The sequence below is a fragment of the Leptidea sinapis genome, chromosome 36 (assembly GCF_905404315.1).
Source record: "Leptidea sinapis chromosome 36, ilLepSina1.1, whole genome shotgun sequence".
Classification (NCBI taxonomy): Eukaryota; Metazoa; Arthropoda; class Insecta; order Lepidoptera; family Pieridae; genus Leptidea; species Leptidea sinapis.
Window position 1 is genome coordinate 6817680 of NC_066300.1, and position 18072 is coordinate 6835751.

Below are 18072 nucleotides of genomic sequence, written 5' to 3' on the forward strand. Positions count from 1 at the left end.
ACAATTCATATACAGTCTACAGATAATTAATGAGGGTCGAGGGGTATAAATAGATAATATTATATATTTAAAATTATATATAGTTTTAGACAGGGCTAAGTTCTAAGTCAGTGTAGCAATATGTTTATTTTTCTCGGAGCTTTTTATTTTTACACATAAAGTCCTCAAATTCTATTAGATAAAATCCAGCTAAGTGCCCCAATGAAATTTTAAATTGCATCTTGTCAAAAATAAATTTATTCTAAGTTCTAAGTATTCGAATTTGTTTCCCATCTAAAGAACCTATGCAGTTTGGGAAAATATCCAATATAAACTATAACATTTTGTAACGTCCCGGAAACACCGCACAAGGAAGCTCATTCCACAGCATTGTAGTACGTGGAAGAATGCTCCTTCAAAAGCACACTCTGGAGAGCTGCCACACATCCAGATGGAGTGGATGATATCCTAATTTGTGGCGCGTCGTGGGGAGGTGGAATTCAGCGACAGGAATGAGGTGAAACAGCTCTTCAGAACACTCCCCGTGATAAATGCGGTAGAAGACACACAACGAAGCGACGTCTCTACGCAACGCCAAGTCATCCGGCCGTTCACAGAGCACTGGGTCCCCGACAATTCGAGATGCTTTGCGTTGCACGCGGTTAAATGGATCGAGCTGATACTGGGATGCGCCAGACCAGATGTTGATATTTTAGATTTTAGTAGATGACTACAATTTATATACATGTGTAATTTTTTAATACAAGCCCTATGTACTTACTTGAATTGCAAGTTTGTTTTATTATTGTCAATCTTTTTTCCTTCATATCTCATAAAATATTAATTCCACCAAAAAAGTGTACAGAATCTTTTTAGTAGAAAATTTTATAACGATTACTTTAGTAAACGATTTTTTTCTGAGACACCGGTAATGAGGTATTTAAGAAAAACTTTGCATCGCCATCAGAACTTTGTTTCAGGCACCACTCTCTAGAACTATGGCAAAAATCGCTGAAAACACGAATAATTTGCTGAATAGGTATGTTTGCTGAATCGAGGGTGCCCGATTTCTATGCTGTGATGAGAAAAAGAGTTGCTTCCTCTTTTTTATGGAATAGGAGGACAAACGAGCGTACGGGTCACCTGTTGTTAAGTGATCACCACCGCCCACAATCTCCTGCAACACCAGAGGAATCACAGGAGCGTTGCCGGCCTTAAAAGAAGGTGTACGCGCTTTTTTGAAGGTACCGTAAGGTAAGGTATGTCGTATCGTCCCGGAAACACCGCACAAGGAAGCTCATTTTACTGCTTTGTAGTACGTGGAAGAAAGCTCCTTGAAAACCGCAATGTGGAGGAGCGCCACACATCCAGATGGTGAGGATGATATTCTAACTTGTGGCGTGTCGTGCGAAGGTGGAATTCGGCGGCAGGAACCAGGTTAAACAGCTCTTCGGACTGTAGCTGTACCTACAACCAATATTATCAATTAATACAAATGTCTAATATCTAACTTGTAACGTGGCATTATAGATCGTAGAAATAGTAATCGTGCATAATAACTGTAATAAGCGTATGCCGAAAGATTCGTTCTGAAAAGAACATTTTATTTTATATAACGTAATATTAGCTCTGATAAGAACCATTTCATAATGCTGTACATCAACTCATAGAATCATACAGATCACCAGTAGTCAACTCATCGATGTACGAGCATCGTCACGTTCTCTTGACGACCGCAGATATACTCACGTGATCAGTCATATGCTCCGCGTTACACAACCGCACAGCAAGGCCGAGCGTCCTCGAATGACGCGTCGGGTGGATCGCTATTCATATAATTTTAATCAATGAGCGACAGAGTAGGTGCTGAATGCTCATTGACATCGCATGATCGAGGTTCGACGCGAGTTTACACAAGCCGCGGTCGCTGGCCGGCTTACTGCGATAGCATTAGTTTTAGAGCGAGATAGAACACATAATATTATTGTCAATTCTTATTGAGTGAAACGTTTTACTATTGGTTAAAATGTTAGCATATGACTGATCACGTGAGTATATCTGCGGTCGTCGAGAGAACGTGACGATGCTCGTACATCGATGAGTTGACTACTGGTGATCTGTATGATTCTATGAGTTGATGTACAGCATTATGAAATGTTCTTTTAAAATGTTCAGCAAATAAAATGTTCTTTTCAGAACGAATCTTTCGGCATACGCTTATTACAGTTATTATGCACGATTACTATTTCTACGGTCTATAATGCTACGTTACAAGTTAGATATTAGACATTTGTATTAATTGATATTATTGGTTGTAGGTACAGCTACAGGAACACTCCCCGTGTTAAATGCGGTAGAAGACACACAATGAAGCGACTTCTGTCCGCAACGCCAAGTGATCCAGCCGTTCACAGAGCACTGGGTCCTCCCACAATTCGAGCTGCTCTACGTTGCACGCGGTCAAATGGATCGAGCTGATACTGGGGTGCGCCAGACCAGAGATGACAGCAATACTCCATGTGTGGCCGGACCTGCGCTTTGTAGAGCGCTAGTATGTGGGCCTGCTTGAAGTATTGCCGTGCTCTATTAATGACGCCCAGTTTCTTTGAAGCCAATTTGGCTTTGCCCTCCAGATGACCACGAAATTGGCAATTGCTCGAGATTTCGAGACCCAGTATTCCAATACTAGGCGACGCTTTAAGGGAAGTGTAGGCGAAGGAGTGGTGATACGATAAATGGGCTTTTTTTTTGTGGTTAACGCGCAAACTTGAGTCTTTTGGGGGTTAAATTGGACAAGGTTCAATTGACCCCATTCCGCGACATTCTCAAGAGAGGACTCGATAGAAGATACAAGTTTCTCCCGGAGGAGAGAAGTTGGAGGTTTCCAACATATCATTGATATGCAGAAGAAACAGCGTGGGAGATAGCACACAGCCTTGGGGCACTCCAGTATTTACGGGCTTCGGGTTCGAGCAATATCCGTCAACAACGACCTGTATGCTGCGCCCAGTGAGAAAGCTGGAGGTCCACTTGCACAAGCTCTCGGGAAGCCCAAATGATGGAAGTTTTGAGAGGAGCGCCTTGTGCCATACACGATCAAAGGCCTTCGCTATATCCAGGCTAACTGCCAGGTAGGGATGAGACGTATTTATCGTCACAGGTATTTGTAACAGGTATTAAAATATCACCGGTTGTCACTGTGACAGGATATCAAAAATAACAGTGACAAGTATTAGGAGTTTTTTGGAACAACTAGTATTTTATAACACCTAGTATTTTAGTAACGACTGTTATTTGAGTAACACCGGTTACTGAACAAGTATTTGATAACAACTAGTATTTTAGTAACAACTGTTACTGAACAAGTATTTAATAACAGCTAGTATTTTAGTAGCAACTGATATTTGAGTAATACCTGTTATTGAACAAATAATTTGGAGTATTTAGTAGGTATTTTTAACAGTATTTTGATACAGCTATAATTGTGTGATTTGTAGGTCTGTTATATTATTTTTAATTCAATAGGTAATAAAATAGTTATGGTTCAACTAATCTTTTAAAATATGTGGGATAAGAAAAACCCTGTTTACTTTTATTGTTTGCTGAATATGTTTCTTTTAGACACATTTGCAAATAATAGATACATCACTTTCATACATTTATTTAACATACTATTGCTAAGATAAGATAGGTAGGTACCTAATTAAAATATTGAAGTAAATTTCAAAATCAAGACCCTGTCTCTGATATCATTTTTCGAAATCGTATTTATTCACAGTTATATTGTGCCTACGAGCAGGAAAATACGGCTCACCTCTTCGAAAGAAAAAAACCTATATTGGTAATTTGATAGTACCTACTGAATAATATATTTTTATGATGTTTATTTCTAGTTTATTGTTGAATTATTCGTATGATAAGGGCACATTTTAATTGTGTACTAGGTAAGGATCACTGTTTAAGCATAGGTACTATTGAAACATAATGAATACGAAAGTATAATGATTATTTTTATTACATCAAAACTATAAAAATAATTAATAGGTCTGTACAGCTTTACCTAAACAGAACTTTTGAAATTCGAAGTTACCACAAGAGAAAGTACTATGTAATACGTATAGATGGCGCTAACAAGTAACACCAAACAACGAAAAATATACGCCTCACTACAGTAGCTAGTGTATTATCACAGATAGAATTAAAATAACAGCAAGTATTTTGTAACAGGTATTTGTCACTGTTACTTTTGAGTCACAGTCACCGTCATACCTAGTATTGCATTTTGCCTAGTACGTCTCAACTCTACTGCCAGGCCTTCCCCCTTGCTTTCAATAGCTGCAGCCCATCTATGTGTAAGGTATACCAGAAGATCACCTGCCGACTGACCATGGCGAAACCCGTATTGTCGACCGTTGATCAACTGGTGACCCTCTAGGTATACCAAGAGCTGACGGCTAATTATGCTCTCCATGATTTTGGAGAGCAGGGAGGTCATAGCAATAGGCCTGTAGTTTGCCGGATTCGAACTGTCTCCTTTTTTTTGGATCAGATGCACAAGGGCTGACTTCCATGAGTCAGGGTCTACGCCTTTAGAATAAGAGTGCTGGAATAAACGCGTTAGCGTTCCTTCTGGGATAGACTCCGCAAATCGCAGAACCGCATTATCCAAACGGTTTGTGACGGGATGCCTAGCAATATTTTTTCATATTGGCTATCTGTGCATAAAAACAAAAATAGTAAATAAATGACGGTGCCTGGACCAAGACGCCTGGAAAGAGCTTTATTTACCTTTCCAGATAGATTATAAGTTTTGTGTATATTTTACTTTTTATCTTTATATAATGTATTAGAATATTAGTACTTATTTGTTTCATAATATGTATACTGGGTAATTTTGCCTTTAATAAAAACTTATTATTATTTCCCCTATTTTTCCTACGTTCAAAATATATTATCTTTCTATATCAATCGTGGGCAATGGATTGTCCATTACCCACGAGTAAGACGAAAGAGCTGTGTCAGTAGTGAATAGTAATAAAAAGATGAAAATTGAGGGTATCTTCCGATATGCACTGCGAGCACTGCAGTGCTGTAGAAAAATTCGTTCCATTATGGTCTGCCAGTATAGTGCCATAGTACCCTAGGGAAATTTATGACGTCATAAATCGCCGCCATATTCTACTGTGATTACTGGAGTTTTCGAGATAAGGTACTCGCAGTACTTTAATTACGTGATCAGTTAAAACCACTCGAATGCCTAACGTTTTATAAACAATATCTACAGTTTAATAGCAAATATTTTTAATTTGACAGTACTTCAACAACAGTTTTTTTTTAATGAACAGGAAAACTTTAATACACTCATTTGAACGCGACTGACAGTATACGGCAATGCGTTCCGTTTTAAATAGTAACCAGTATAACTGGCTATAAAGGAACGGCTTCGCAGTATACTAAATTGACGTCACACTGGTCAGTGCTCGCAGTGCATATCGAAACATACCCTGAATGTGAATGTAGTGAGCAAGCAGCGTAGCGACACTAAAAAAAGCGATTACAGTATGAAACGTGTGATAGATTGACAGATGACGGCTATACTCTTGTAAAAACAGATACAGCCGAAATCCACTACGTTCTTAACGCAACTGTTCATTTTCAAACTCAGCCGGATTATACTTCATCGCCATATTATTTCAAACTTATGTCAAATCACTGCACGTTTCATGCTAAATTAAATTTTAATTTTTACTTACTCACTTTCCCGCCTCTTATTACGTGGTACTTACATCATCTTTGTGAGCAAGTGTGAAGTGACAGGTGACATAACAGTTGAGTTTTCACCCTGTTAGAGTAAAAAATAAAAATATTCTTTGGAATCACATTGCAGATAACATGTTACAATTTATATAGGTAACTAATATCTTCATGTATATTGAAAATTAAAATACTTCTATGCACATGTTGCACTTGTCACTTACTGTTCTAAATGCAAGATAGCTTCTATAATAGGAAAAGAAAAAAATGGCAAAATATATAGCTCAAATTATTGTTGTTGGAGCACAAGTTGTTGGTCGTGCTTTTGCAAGAGCTTTGAAGCAGGAAATTGCAGCATCTCAAGAAGCGGCCAAAAGAGGTGGTGGTGGAACTCAAGGTGCAAGAAGAGCCGCCGCAAATGCATCCACAGGCCTCACAATAGAAGAAGCAATGCAAATATTAAACATAGACAAGTTAGATCCAGAAAAAGTCAAGAAGAGCTATGAACATCTATTTAATGTTAATGACAAGGCCAAAGGTGGTTCTTTCTACTTGCAATCAAAAGTAGTGAGGGCAAAAGAGCGAATAGACACTGAATTAAAAGACCACCAACCTCAGAATGAAAAAAATCAACAGAATCCTTCTTGAAATATTTCAGACTATATAGTATTTAATAATGAGTACTTAGACTTACATTGTAGTGATTATTAAAGTGAAATAAATAATTTATTTTGCAAAATATTATATTTTGTAGAAAATGGACACAATAGTGACTAGAGTACATCAGTCTTCTATAATATAATATTTTGATTATGCAGTGTATATTTACTACAAAACTTAACCTAAATAGAAAATCTTAACACTATTGCATAAGCTATATAATGTCAATACACTTGGCTTAGCAAATGCAAAAAAATATGTTTTTATATTACTATAAGTTATATAGAGAAGATAACACTGAAAAATGTACATCTATCTTCAGGACTATAACTGTTGTTTCATTTAAAAATTGCATTTGAATACATTGGATAAAAGTTCAATTGTATTAATACTTTTACGTGCATCTGTTTCTTTATAAACATCAACTTAATTGTTAGTCCTCCTAAAGAATGCCTCTGAACACAGTTTGGACCTAACAATAAGTTAACTATTCCCTCTATGACACTACTAATAGCTAGAATATCAAAAACAAATTTACTATATTATATTTTCTTCATATGAATTTACTCCACTTCCAAATACTGTTTCCACAGTTAATTGCTAATAATTGTATAAAGATGATATGGGAAGTAGAATTGATATTATATATATCTAATATAAAAGTACAAAATAGCAACACAGTTCAAATTTGTGCATCAAAGCGGTTATTATTAATAAATAATATGTAATAATAACCTTTGAATTGTACAATAATATGCATGGGATATCTCTTATCAGTTGACATTATATTATGATGAATAAATCATAACAAAAATTTGATTAATTGTTATTAATTTATCATCACTAGAATGAATACCTTTTATGAAAAAAAATCACACACTTGCCTGCTATAAACAAAATGGAGCGAAAACTGTATTTCAATAGACCATTAATAATTGAACTATTTAGGCAATCCTGCCGTAAATAACAACTTTTTAAATTTCTTTTAAAGTTTAACGGCCTTACAAATAAAATTGGCATATAGTTATAACTAATCATACACCAAGAAAATGCAAAATGTTTACAATTAGACATTTTGCTTACTATTGGTTAATTCGGACATATAATGTTTCCCGTGTTTATTTGTAAGACTGCTTGTCATTCGGAAAACTTCATAATTACTTACCATTGTATTGACAGTGTTGTCAATGATATTATAACATTTTGCATATTCTTTGTTTTTGATTAGTTATAACTTTATACCAAGTTTATTTAAAAGGCTGTAAATCCCTTGACATAAGAGGTTTTCATTCTACAGTGACATTATGTGTACCTTGACTCCACAAGGGGCTTTGACAAATTAATAATGAAGAAACACAAAATTTAGTTTCCTTAATAAAATAAATAGTTCACTTAGGTTATTTCTTACAAATTCCTGAATGATGGTTAAGTTGCCATCTACCAGAGTTGGTATGTGGGCTTTGAAATTGAATGTTAACAATACATAAAAGATTATTGAGGATAATTGATGACAATTGTACCTTACCCTAAGATAGTAAAAAGATTGCCTAATTAGAATAATAATTATCAAGTTGACTTTAAATTTGTCAGTAGTCAGATGCAGGGTGGGTTAATCCATCTAGCCCCTTTTGGATACACCACTGTACAGATGAAAATAATAATTATTAATAAGAGAATAAGGTTGTGTGTCATGTCACATACCATAGGATGTGATCACCATTACCTATTTTCTCATGTAACATCAGAAATATAACATTCATCACATCATGAGGATTGTAATAAAATTATTCAAATAAATATCCAGCAGAATGCAACCATAATGATATGTACTATGTTTAAGTTGAAGTTCCTTAATAGATTATTTATTATTTTAATTAATTAATTACAAAAAAGTAAATTTCAATTACAAAAATGATTAAATAAATTAATTAATAAAAAATGACTAGAAACCTTACATTAATGGAATTAGATGTTCAAATCAGTCTTAACTCAGTTTCCGAATTTGAGTAAATAAAAAATCAATACAGACATCTCTTGGTGTTAGTGCCAATTTTTTTACAATCATCAATGGGTGTAACTAGATTGTTGGTGATTACTACTCCCATTATAACATTAGTTATGAGCCACTCAACTAGTTAAATAAACTTTGAGGACCACACGATTGTCGAACTTTAATTCCCAAATCATTTTCTTGATCACAAAAATTTAATTGTAGTGTTTTAATCAAATCTTCATTTAAGATCAATTGTTGGTTTAAACAGTACTACAATAATTTCGCTAATATATTTGCCTAATGTATCTTTATATAGTCTCCTACTAAACTCGTGATTATTTTCATAATTCTTTCAATGGAATGTTTTGAATAATTATTTGAACACACAAATTTTGTCATAACTGTGACATTCTTTATTGGGATTGTTTAATTTTGATAGTAATTTAGGTACTAAGCAGACCAAGTCGCTTCAACTGAAACAACTTGATACTTTGTTAGTCTTTAGTTAAGTGCAGTTGATTCCTTTTACCAATTATTATCAAGCTTCAAAATAATAGTAAACAAGACAATAATAAACTGTAGCTGACAACCAAAATTACTAGTTTCTACATGAGTGATCAAATATATAAGGATTTTTGTTCAAATAAATATCTATCAATAGTTATAATATACTGTTCGGTGGTAATGTTTTTTTAATTAATGCTTGTATGAACTAGTTTACCTTATTTCACTCCTCAGCATCCTGTGTATTGTAAATTAAGGCTTTACATCCAAAAGCACAACAACTTCATATGGACTACATTCAGATATCCCTAATGCATTACAAAGCCAGCCATAAAAACCTTTTTCAAAGTCGCAAACATCCTTCCACCAATTACCTCCACTAAAAGTAAGTTGTACAATCCCTGCGTATAAACCCAAGCCTACAGTAAATATTACTATCAAAAATGGATATGTCAATATCACAATTGGTGCCAAGAATGCTTTCTTTATACAGCTTAACTCATCAGTAACATGTGAAAATATATTATACCAGGCCAATGTCCCTATGTAGAATGAGTATATAGCAGAGATGCATGCCACAAAGGGTACACATAACAAGCTGAAGAGAAATATATGTGGCCCGTTATACATAGAGCATCTAGAAACATCCATCTTGCTATATTCATCAGCAACAATTGAAGCTTCAATTATTTCAAGTTCTTCACGAGATATATTTAGCTTAACATCAACATTTTGACCCTTTTTCTTTCCACGTTTGATTGTACCTGTCATAGTTAAATAGTTACTTTCGGAAAGTGAGCAATCAGGAGTAAGTGATGCCTCAGAGCCAACACGAAGGGCAGTTATTTCAGTTTCTGTGTGTTCAGTTTCTGTTTCGGATACAATATTAACTCTTTTTTTACGTTTAGCAATGTTTTTGAGGCTATCATTCATGGGCCCCATTTCAAAACTGTTTTCAGAATGTGTGTGTGATAGACTATTTGGTGTTGGGCATGTACTTTCATAGTTATCATTAAGCATTTTACAGCTTTTCTGTAGTTCACTGTCCTCCCTTATATCACCATGACTGGAGCATGCATCAGAAGAGTTCTCATATATTGGTGATAAGTCAACAATCTCACGACTATTGTTGAGGTTTGATATTGGTTGATAACCATTTTTTAGAACCATAGGTGGATCAGAATCAGTGGGCTCACAAACTTCTTCATCATTAATAATTGGTAGATTTATTTTCATATTGGACTTAAGACCCTCCATGGTTGAATGAATAACTCCATTTGCAACATGCTCAGAAACTGGTGATAAACCATTTTTGTACTTTGGTTGCAGTTCATAGTCATCCGCACCCTGAAAGAAATATTTTAATCAATAATAATCCAGAAATATATTATGGCTATTTATGACGTGTAGTAGTGTATACAAAATAATATTATAAGACGAAACAAACCTGAACAGTTATTATATGATCAACTTGACCTGCTAAAAAATTTTGCCTCTTTTCGCTACGTTTTTTTGGAAGTATAAACACTGGTTGATCGACTTGAGCCATATTTTTAACTTGAAGCGATGCTTATAAAGTCATTCAATCCTAAGTTAAGGATATCGATTATCTACATATTATGCTCGGAATAGTTTCTTAAATTTCTCCATACCTATTTCTTGATTCTTCATCAACCCAACAGGCAACAATACATTATTTTATTACAATTTACAATATCGATATTTTGTTGTTGTTTTTTTTTTAAATTTCACTCCTTTTTGGAGGCTTTGGCTCACGCATTCCATGCACCCGCCAGCTTTAAGTTCACGAAAGAATCATTGATTCACATTGGAATTTGGAAGTTTTCTTACATGATCTACTTCAAAGTGTTTGTATTTATTAATTATTTTAAAGAGACAAGCCGCTCTAGTTGCGCGGACGTTTCAATGGTTCAGTAAGGTAGGGAAACGAATCACGTTACAAAAATATAGATAAAATACGTATTCATGGCCAAGTAAAAAAAGCAGGACTCCGCGCCCACATCGTGATATTAAGTATAATAATCGAAGAGAAGGAAGAGCAATAAAAATCAATGTGCTGGTAAAACAACGGAATGTTTGGATTAATGACATTGCCTAGGCCCTAGACCGGGAATCGACAAACCTTTAACCTAATAAAAAAAAAAAAATATATAACCTACAATTTACCTATTAATTTATTATTCCAATGATGAATAAAACTTTACCAAAACACTAAACAGTGAAATCGCCGACTTTTCAGTGCAAATCTACATTACCGGTGTTATAAAACAAGTTACACTTAAAAGAAGTGCATGTTTTTTAGAAGTAGAGTATAAAATTGTAAACAAATAAGAGGTTGCTATAAATTATATATCTCTATATTTAGAAAGAATAAGCAAGATTGTTATTTCTATTAAATTAATGCTCATTGAAAATATCATACAGCTGAAATGTTAAAGGTAAGTACGATATAATATATGTGCAAATTGTTATACTTTACATTGACCGAAAAACCCCATGAGAAGAAGAACATGTTTTATTAAAGCATGTAGGAACACAGAAATACAAAAGCTATGAACATACATAACATCAGCGTTTCCCATTTGCCGGGTCGCGACCACGTACCGTGTCGCAAGGTAAGTAAAAAGCGGCGAGCTCACCGCTTTTTACTATTAATAACATTTTTTAATTATTAATTAATGTGTCAATATTAATTATTTTCCCCAAAGTAACCATCAGCTCAGGCTTAAAAGTACTAAGTGTGTCACAAAGGAGCAGTCAGAAAATTACCGGGTCAAAGCAGAACAGTGTTTTGGAAACACTGCTTAACCTGATCAAGAAATTTATTGATAAAAAAGTGCATATTTTTTTAATTAGTCCAACATCTCCAAATGGCGAACATCCAAAGTGGAGAAGAATGCTTCAATGTAAATGGGCAGGACATTTTGCTATAGTATAGGAAGACAAAAGTGAAAATAGGCATATGACATAAAACACTTTTATTTTTTCAAAATAGATTCCTTTGAACTATTTTACATACCCTAGCATAAGAAAAAAAGTTAATTAATATTGTATATAGTTTTGATAAATGTATGGAATATGCAGGTTAATAAACAAACTAATTAATTGAAAACAATTTTCAGGGCATGGTGAGTTTGGTAACTGGAGGTGCATCAGGGTTAGGAAAAGCTACTGTTGAAAGGCTTGCTAAAAATGGAGGCAAAGTGGTTATCCTTGACATCCAAGGCACCAGAGCCCAAGAAGTAGCAAAGTCAACCGGAGCTGATGTTATTGCTTGTACTGGCTGTGTATGTTTTGCAGTAACTTATGATATTTGATGTAACTTTAAAAATATTAATATAAATTCAAGTTTTATATATTATGTGTAAATTTAAAAGATGTCTCAGAAATTAATGTCAACCTGAAAGTGGGCAATACTGGGTATGTGCAAGAAAGCTCATGCTTTTGCTGAGAGCAAAAGAATGATCTATTGTATACTCATCCAACCAAACTGTGGGATCTTTTATGTGTAGTAAAAAAGCATGCAGAGTCAAGTCAAACATTAGCCGAGGAAATGGTACTTTGTTTGATGGTATCAGAATGACATAATTAAAAGTATTCTATTTAATGTATGTCTGTGCATTCAAGTGGAGATATTATGATACCCAGTAAGAAGATTTTACAGAGGGAGAGCATTGCCTAAGGGCAACAATCACAGGCAGTTTTAATTATAGTGGAGTCAGTTGTTATATACCAAATGGACATGCAAACATTTTCTAGTATCAGAATTTAAAAAAAAATTGTCAAGTATATGAAAAATTGTAGAAATTAAAAAAAAATGTTATAATAAATGTTATAACTTTATATAATTAAAATAATTTTTTATGGATTAAAACATGGGTAATTATAAAGTTGTATTTTTACATTAGGTTTTCATGTGTTCAGGGGGTCTGAAAATGTCAATTACACTTACATAAACCCCATGTAAAATACCCATTATAAATTGATTCCTCTAGAATTATTTTTGATGTCATTTCTAATAGACATAGATCAATGGAGCTCTGATAGAGAAAAAGTGGCGCAAGAAACCCTCCCATCATTCTTTTTTTGCGATTTTTTTAATAAAATAAACATTATTGTACTGTCATTATTATAATTATTTTATAGCAATAACAATTATTGCTATAAAATAATTATAATCTAGTTCCAGGCTGTTTGATCACTAAAATATTCAGCTGTGGATTAACAACAGAGCCAGTTTGTCTAATCTTTTGGTTTGACATTTTTGGGATAACCCTCCCTGCGGGTTGAAGTCCCGCATCATCCATAAATATTGGTATTTAATTTCTATCTGTATATTTAGTTATGTACTTTGTACTTATCTCTAATAAACTAAGATAATTTTTGTGTGAACACAACAAACAGTTAGGTTAAACCTCTTCAACTAATAAAATCTATCAAATCACTAAATTGATCCTTATTATTGAAATATTAATTATATTATGTCAATCTTCATTTCCAAAACCATCTAGTTGTATATAGAATGCTTGTCCGTCACATTCATACAAATACCAATATTATATTAGAATTTGATCCCATAGTGGATTTAAAAGATATCACTTAAACATTCCATAGATTGGTTATTGAGATGCCAAAAGCAGTAAATGATAAAAAAAGTGATTAATATAGAAAATGGAGTCCGTTCAATCTCTTGGTGTGTTTAAATTTTTAGTTATAAATTTATCTTTATTTTAGATAACATCAGAGGAGGATGTGAAAAAGGCATTAGATATTGTTAAAACAAAGTTTGGTCAGTTAGACAATTTAGTTAATTGTGCTGGCTATGCACAGAGCCATCAGATATACAACTTTTATAAAGATAGAGAGTGCTCTTTGGAGCATTTTACAAAATGTGTAAATGTAAGTTGTTAAGCTTTTTAATAAGATAGGAATCTAAAAGATAAAATTGTGTAACAACAGTTAAATGTGTCGCTGTGTCATGGTCATGATGTGTTAATCCCTTCCAGTGGGAAGCCCACACCAGGATGCCGGCTAGGTTATGGGTACCACAACGGCGCCTTTTTCTGCCGTGTAGCAGTAATGTGTCAGCATTATTGTATTTCGGCCTGAAGGGCACCGTAGTCAGTGAAATTACTGGGCAAATGAGACTTAACATCTTACGTCTCAATGTGACAAGCACAATTGTGGTGCCGTTCAGAATTTTTGGGTTTTTCAAGAATCCTGTGTGGCATTCCATTGTTATGGGCAGGGTGTATCAATTACCATCAGCTGAATGCTCATCTCGTCCCTTATATTCATAAAAAAAATCAGGTGATACCCTTAAATCGGTTGAGGGAAGCAATAGCTGGTTCATGGAAGTGTATTCTTTAGTGTGATGCCACTACTGGTCAAAGATCACTAGCTTTAGTTAGTAGGTCTTACAGAACGTGACGTCACGCGTTCGTTGTCAGGTTACGCTACTTGTAACGTGCGCCGCGGACGTTCGCCCGCGCGGCTGCGACGGCCCAGCAGCGCATGTTCCTTGAGCGGCCTCTAATAAACCTTACGCGGTGTTCGTTAACTCGTAGCTGGTTCATGTGTTGTACTCGTACTTTTAGTGGCAGTTTGTCATTGAGAATCCTGATAATGTTAAATTTTAATTAATTTTAAATGTTTATACATGATTTACAGTCTGTACTCAATAACTCTAAAGGTGCTTTTTTATGATTTACTTACTTTTATATTTTTTCATTTGCTTAAGTAAATGGAAACATTAAGAGTTTTTTGTGAGTATGAGTTTTAAAATGTTGAAAATTATTTCATTAATTCTCCTTGCACTTAAGGAGTTATTTGAGTCATTATGCTTTATTATTTGAAAATGTTAATTGAATGAAATTAATGCACTCAGCATTGAATTCATTCTTCTCAGGTTTTTTTTTTAAATGCAATTTCTGTGAATCTGTGACAGTGTGTTTTCACAATATTTCAGGTAAATACAATAGGAACATTCAATACTATTCGGTTGGCCGCAGGATTGATGGGCAAAAATAAACCCTCTGAATCCGGTCAGAGAGGTGTTATTGTAAACACAGCATCCACAATAGCTTTAGAAGGTGATATCGGGCAAGCTGCATATGCTGCATCAACAGCTGCAATAATTGGAATGACTTTACCCATTGCTAGAGATCTAGCCCCACAGGGAATAAGGGTTGTCACTATAGCACCAGGTGAGTTTATGTCACCTTACTTGCTTGATTCACCTGATTTGAAAATTTTATAGGTTTTTTTTTTACAAATTTAATCTAGAGTTTCTGTTGCTAAGTTAGTTGATGAACTGCTCTTTATATGCTTAGATCGTTTATACGTGTAGATAGACTATGACGTCGAAAAAAATGAAATGAGATTAGAACTAACCTCTATTTTGAGCAATTCAAGCACACTAACACTAAGTGTACCTGTTTTGGTGGATCAAGTTGATTTATACGGTATTCGAATCATGACTCGCATCCGCGGTTCGAGCCCAGTTCTCGAGTTTTTGAGTTGACTCGAGTCTAGAACTCTACTCTGGAAATTCGAGTCTGCTCCCCTTTTTAGAACAACTAGGAAAAAGTCGAAATGGAGTTAAAACAAAGCTAATACATCAAACATTTTTAATGAAAATTTTTTTAAACATCACAAAAACATAGCACATACTAAGGAGTTATCTAGGAACCAGAAATGAGTAAAAAGTAAATAAGTATTATCACACAAAAAAGAGATCTTTTAAGAAGCTATTTGAGAACTTGAGATATTAAGAATCGAGTCAGCGAGTACTAAGTCAGCAATTCAGGCGTACTAGAATCAAAATAAATTGTAGTGTGTATTGAGTAGGCAAGTCCAAAGTGGGAATCGAGTCTGACTCGTGTCAAGCCGTACTCGGCACATCGCTAGTAGCTTGTCACGCACACTAAACTAATATTCCTGGCCTGTTTTAATCGATTGTCTATCAGCAAGAGACTATCTAGACGTATAAATTATCTAAATTTATATGATTGTATAACACTTTATTTATTTATTCAATTAGTTACACCAAGATTACTTATTATATTATAATTATAATAATTGCAGTAGGTAAGAAAAAAGATAACAGATGAAAATAGAAAGAGGAACAATTCGACCAAAATATGTATTTATTTTTGGGGAATCCTATTATAGCTATTTTTTATGGGGAATTTTAAGAATCTTTTACTGGGGACGGAAAGGTTTAAATTTATAAGAACATTCTGGGGATATGATTTTATTAAGTATAATCTTATGTTGTTTTATTACATCATTCGTTTTGCGTCGTATCTCCAAAGATTTCATATTGTTCATAATAATACAAAACAGGTTTCCTTATAAATAATAATTTCTTTAATCGTGTTGTCCGCGCTCTGATTTGTCAATGTATTATTAGTCCACCGCACCTGTCAGCTGAGTACGACTTTGAATGGACCTTACAAGCTAAAGTAGATATTTATTTTAAACGCTGTACCTAAGTAAAATTTCTGCACTATTCCTCTTTATTTTGTGCTGAGGTTTTATTCTATTTGATAGCATATTTTATTTGATAAAACTAGCGAGACGGGAAAGGCATAAAATGCATTTATTTTCTCTAAATTGATTCCTTTAGAATTCTTTTTGATGCCACTTCCAACCTAGCGAAATTCTCTAAGAAAACAGCAATTCACTCGATTGTATGAAACGTGCAGTCATTGATAGATTGACAGATGACTGATACGATCTTGTAATAAACGGAGATAGCCGAAATCCACTCGTTTTTAAGAGACTGTTCGCTTTCAAACATAGCCGGATTATACTTCTTCGACAATCGCCATTCTGTAATTACTACTATTTCAAACTTATGTCAAATGACTGCACGTACCGCCTCTTATTACGTAGTATTTACATCCTCTTTGGTCACTTCAAACATTACCACCGCTTTGGAAACAAATGACGCTCTTTATGCGTCACTGGTACGGTTGTCTCAGTTGGTAAGAGCGCTCGGACCAGGGGTGGGACAGTCGCCTTAAAATGACGTTTTTAGACAACTGTATTGCCATCTGTTATTTGGCCCCAAAATTAAAGCTTTGTCAGCTGTCACTCGCTTTGAAACCTGCCCACTGGTCATAAAATGGCGGCTACTTCTAGCGTTGGCGCATGTATGTAGCTCTCGTGTTCCATTTTGCATATTTTTGGTATTGAAATCGAAGTGTAAGTGCGTCGAGTCGAGCCTTGTGTTCCTCCGCCTTGCTGTTGCGAATTCACTCCAAAAATCTCCTTATTCTGTGAATTTCTACTTTTTCATAATTTCGAGCTTATATATAGTTATTTTCGGGGCCAATCTTCAGATGGCGCTAGTCTTCAAATAGACAGCTCATAATGCATAGAGAGGGCTCTCTTTTCCCTATATATTATTATACTCTTTGGCTCGGACCCGGCGCGGACGGAACCCGAAAGGCGCGGGTTTGAGTTCCGCATCATGCATGAATTTTATTACAAAATTTAGATTTGTGTAGGTATTTAATGCCAAGTGACGGATATCACTTAAAAATAACAAACTGTTTAGATTAATTATCTATTTTTATGTGGAATCTGAAAGCGTTCAGCCTTTATTAGGCGTATCCATACAGGATTATAAGATCGATTAATAAAACTGAGCCTCAAAGTTTTAATTCTAAAATTATATTTCAGGTGTATTCGATACTCCACTATTGTCATACCTACCAGAGAAGATGATAGAGTTCATAAAACGTATGACACCATTTCCGTCGCGGTTGGGTAAACCCGAAGAGTACGCTCATCTGGTGACCAGCGTCATAGAGAACCAAATGTTGAATGGCGAAGTGATTAGGTTAGATGGCGCGCAGCGATGGTTCCCGCTTTGATCAAAGATAGTTAGATTAAGACTGAAAATAAATTTATTGTAGTTATAACAGCGTTTCTTTTAACAACTTTCCTACTGATATTATAAGCGCGAATATTTTATCTGTGGTACGGAATAGACAGAGCATTTGTGGCAACTATGTTCTCCGTAAGTGAACAAAACCTTATAATATAGGCTTGCAATTCTTATGTATGTACCTACAGCAGGTAGGTGAGACACTCAAGAATTAGTAGATGGAACAAATTGTAAAATAAAGATCCCCGTTGCGTCTGTCTTC

The 18072-nt window shown here is 34.7% G+C and overlaps 3 protein-coding genes across 5 annotated transcripts; 2 read left to right on the forward strand and 1 right to left on the reverse strand.

The window, feature by feature from the left end:
- Nucleotides 1-5796: 5796 nt before the first annotated feature.
- LOC126975454 (transmembrane protein 169) lies at nt 5797-10637 on the reverse strand. 3 transcript variants are annotated; one of them, XM_050823367.1, is made up of 3 exons: nt 10338-10627; nt 9108-10237; nt 5797-5821 (listed from the first exon to the last, which is right to left on the reverse strand). In XM_050823367.1, the coding sequence occupies exons 1-2, from the start codon at nt 10437-10439 to the stop codon at nt 9143-9145; spliced, it is 1197 nt and encodes a 398-aa protein (XP_050679324.1). In that variant the 5' UTR covers nt 10440-10627; the 3' UTR covers nt 5797-5821; nt 9108-9142. The 3 variants fall into 3 exon arrangements, with proteins under 3 accessions (XP_050679324.1, XP_050679325.1, XP_050679323.1); XM_050823368.1 differs by lacking the exon at nt 5797-5821 and having other exon boundaries at nt 6459-10237; nt 10543-10637; XM_050823366.1 differs by lacking the exon at nt 5797-5821 and having other exon boundaries at nt 6459-10237; nt 10338-10626.
- Nucleotides 5858-6546, forward strand: LOC126975476 (mitochondrial import inner membrane translocase subunit Tim16). Its single transcript, XM_050823396.1, has one exon. The coding sequence runs from the start codon at nt 6001-6003 to the stop codon at nt 6379-6381; it is 381 nt and encodes a 126-aa protein (XP_050679353.1). The 5' UTR covers nt 5858-6000; the 3' UTR covers nt 6382-6546.
- A 320-nt stretch (nt 10638-10957) lies between the features above and the next one.
- Nucleotides 10958-17844, forward strand: LOC126975470 (3-hydroxyacyl-CoA dehydrogenase type-2-like). The gene is made up of 5 exons (XM_050823389.1): nt 10958-11349; nt 12034-12198; nt 13646-13810; nt 14880-15117; nt 17603-17844. Exons 1-5 carry the CDS (start codon nt 11341-11343, stop codon nt 17794-17796), a joined length of 771 nt encoding a protein of 256 aa, XP_050679346.1. The 5' UTR covers nt 10958-11340; the 3' UTR covers nt 17797-17844.
- The last annotated feature ends 228 nt before the right edge of the window (nt 17845-18072 follow it).